Raw genomic sequence first — 2,766 nt, forward strand, 5'->3', positions numbered from 1 at the left:
TCACAGGATCAGTTTAAGTAAATAGAAATAGTGGAAGGAAATAATACAAAATAAAGGAATCTAAGAAAAATGGAAAAAAAGCCCCAAAAAAACAAAAAACAGAAAAAATAGTTATAACACTAATTAGAGTTTTTGGGAAAATATTTCTTAGATATTATAAGTGAAACTTCAATACAAAAAACAGTAATTTTTCTAGAATCTTCTCCTAATTTTACTAAACGTTGAAGTACAACCTGACCTCATCCGTTAATTCCTCATAGTGGACAGAAGTTGATCAAAGTGGAAGAACAGATGTTGATACATGAACATCCTGACATCACGTTTTAAAGAAACATTTTATGATCTGGCTTTTTTCTCTTTTTGTTGAAACTGCTTTGGTCATTTAAATGGTTTTAATGATTGTTCGTCTCACTGTAATGTTTTTATTTTCTGTTTTAATTGGTGGCAGCACAGCTGATGAAACCTGTTGCCTTGGAACAAGAGAGTCCTGGGTTCAAATCCTGAGTCTTTCTGCATGGAGTTTGGATCTGGTCTCCTGTGAATGTGTGGATTCTCTCTGGGTTCTCCGGTTTCCTCCCACAGTTAAAGAACATAGTTCAGTTTAAAGGACGTCTTTAAATCATAAGTATGTGTCTGGTTGTCTGTCCTGTGTCTCTGTGTTGTCCTGTGATGGACTGGTGTCCTGTCCAGGGTGTCCCGTCTCTCTCCACTAGATGGCGTTAGGCACCAGCCCCTATCACTCTGTAGTGATGAATGAATGAATAGAAGAAGACATCATTGATGACGAACAGAAACCTGATGAAATGCTGAAACAGGAGATAAGTTCATCTGAAATTACTAATATTAGGAAATAAAGACACATTTAGTTCTCTTATATGGTGAAGTTTTTAATAAATTGTACATAATTTACCAGATTATAAGCTCAAAAAGAAATAATAAAAATATGTCATGAGTTAAAAACATAAAATGAAAACAGGAAGGTCAGTAAACAAACATGGTGAATCTTCTATAAAATTATTTCCTTTGCATCAAGAACATGTTGCTTTTTAAAGGCTGTAGATGTGAAACATAATTGCAAAACTACCACAGTTCTACATGAAACCACCGTAGATAAAACAGTAAATAAATTTTTTTTAATTATTCATGTAAACAAACAGTAATACTATAATCTCAAATGAACACATTTACCACCAGAAAACATTTTTCTGGAGGTAAATGTGCAGTCAGGTCTTAAAGCACCAGTTAGATGTTCATCAGTTCTGCCAGGTATCCTGCAGATGTTAACCTGAATATTAATGCCTGAAACCGAGCTGTGAGCCTGGGATCGTTCTGGATGTGAGAAGTTAAAGAACAGGAAGCCACTTCAGATATGATGCTGATATTAGTGAGCAGAAAACATGATGGGTAACATTTTATTTGAAGGGGTGTGCATAAGACTGACATGACACAGTCATAAACATAAAGAAGTCTTTATGAATGTTTATGACTGATGTCATGAAGTGTCATTCAGTAAATAAAGACACTTTTAATGCAAAGTTGCTCTAAAAGTTGCATTGAAAGTCCATTAAAAATGCTAAATTTGCATGATTTTGTAAATTATGATAATTTAATGCAAAGTGGGCATTTTTAATGGACTTTCAACGCAACTTTTAGAGCAACTTTGCATTAAAAGTGTCATTATTCACTTCATGACAACAGTCATAAACATTCATAAAGACTTCTTTATGTTCATGACAGATGTTATGTCATGTTTATGACAGTGTCATGTCAGTCTCATGCACACCCCTTCAAATAAAGTGTTACCACATGATGTAACAACCAACCAAATGACCAGATCATTTGGTCATTTGGTCATTTGTTAAATGTATTACTAATACATTAGTAATACATTTAACAGGAGACTCTGGTGTTGGAGGCAATAAGAAACAAGACGCAGAAATACATTTTATAATATTTCAAATGTTGTGTGAAAATCAAACATTTCTGACATTATCAACGTAAAAACATCATCTGTTGATCCTCAGATTGTTTTACATCCTGAAGTTCACACACCACCTGCTGCTGTTTTCTCACAGATACTTTTCTGAGGATAATCACAGCCTCTGTCATACCAGCACTTCAGATCGTATTCGTCTTTCTGCCCCATCCTCACGCAGTCCGCTCCAGGTAGATCATACACACCCAGGTCGTCTGGCTGGTCGTAACCCCAGAAACTTAATCTAAAGTGAACAGAATGAGCTTTTAAAGCCAACAACTGAATTCTTCAAACAGACCAAAGTATCTTCGCAGCCGACAAACCTTTGATCCAGAGCTGATCCGTCCACCCAGAGCCATTCGTCTTCTTCCCCAGAGTCCGTGAGTCCGATCCAGAACTTGTCCTCATCGTCCTCCATCAAGCCTCTCAGTCTGCTCTCCAGGAACATCTGAACAGGAGAAGTTGATGAAAATCACTGAGATTTTTCTGAGCTCAGATGAAGAATCATGATGATGAGATGAAACCAGAGAGAATCTGAACCTCAGCAGAGTTTCATACCTGCTCCTCTCTGCTGTCGATCTTCACCAGGTCTGATTTCTGACCAACGCAGGAACGTCTGCTGTCAGTCCAGGAGGATTTATTGGTGTTGAAATAATAACAGTTTCCTCCATGTGGCTCCCATCCTGCTTCACACTTCAGACGTGTCAGATCTTAAAGACAAAGCCTTCAGTGAACCAGGAGGAATAAATCTCTGTAGATGTTTGTGTGGTTTGGAGACAGCAGGAGGCGTC

The 2,766-nt window shown here is 37.2% G+C and overlaps 1 protein-coding gene across 1 annotated transcript in view; it reads right to left on the bottom strand.

Moving 5' to 3' along the window:
- Positions 1-1,932: 1,932 nt before the first annotated feature.
- The window catches only part of LOC103472974 (CD209 antigen-like protein E), a 16,113-nt gene continuing 15,279 nt past the window's right edge, over positions 1,933-2,766 (bottom strand). The window contains exons 5-7 of the mRNA XM_008422858.1: positions 2,534-2,685; positions 2,299-2,423; positions 1,933-2,219 (exon numbers count right to left, since the gene is read on the bottom strand). Of these exons, the coding sequence (XP_008421080.1) occupies positions 2,045-2,219; positions 2,299-2,423; positions 2,534-2,685 (452 nt within the window). The 3' untranslated portion in view covers positions 1,933-2,044. The remainder of the gene's footprint in view (positions 2,220-2,298; positions 2,424-2,533; positions 2,686-2,766) is intronic.

This window comes from Poecilia reticulata, linkage group LG11 (assembly GCF_000633615.1).
Source record: "Poecilia reticulata strain Guanapo linkage group LG11, Guppy_female_1.0+MT, whole genome shotgun sequence".
Lineage (NCBI taxonomy): Eukaryota > Metazoa > Chordata > Actinopteri > Cyprinodontiformes > Poeciliidae > Poecilia > Poecilia reticulata.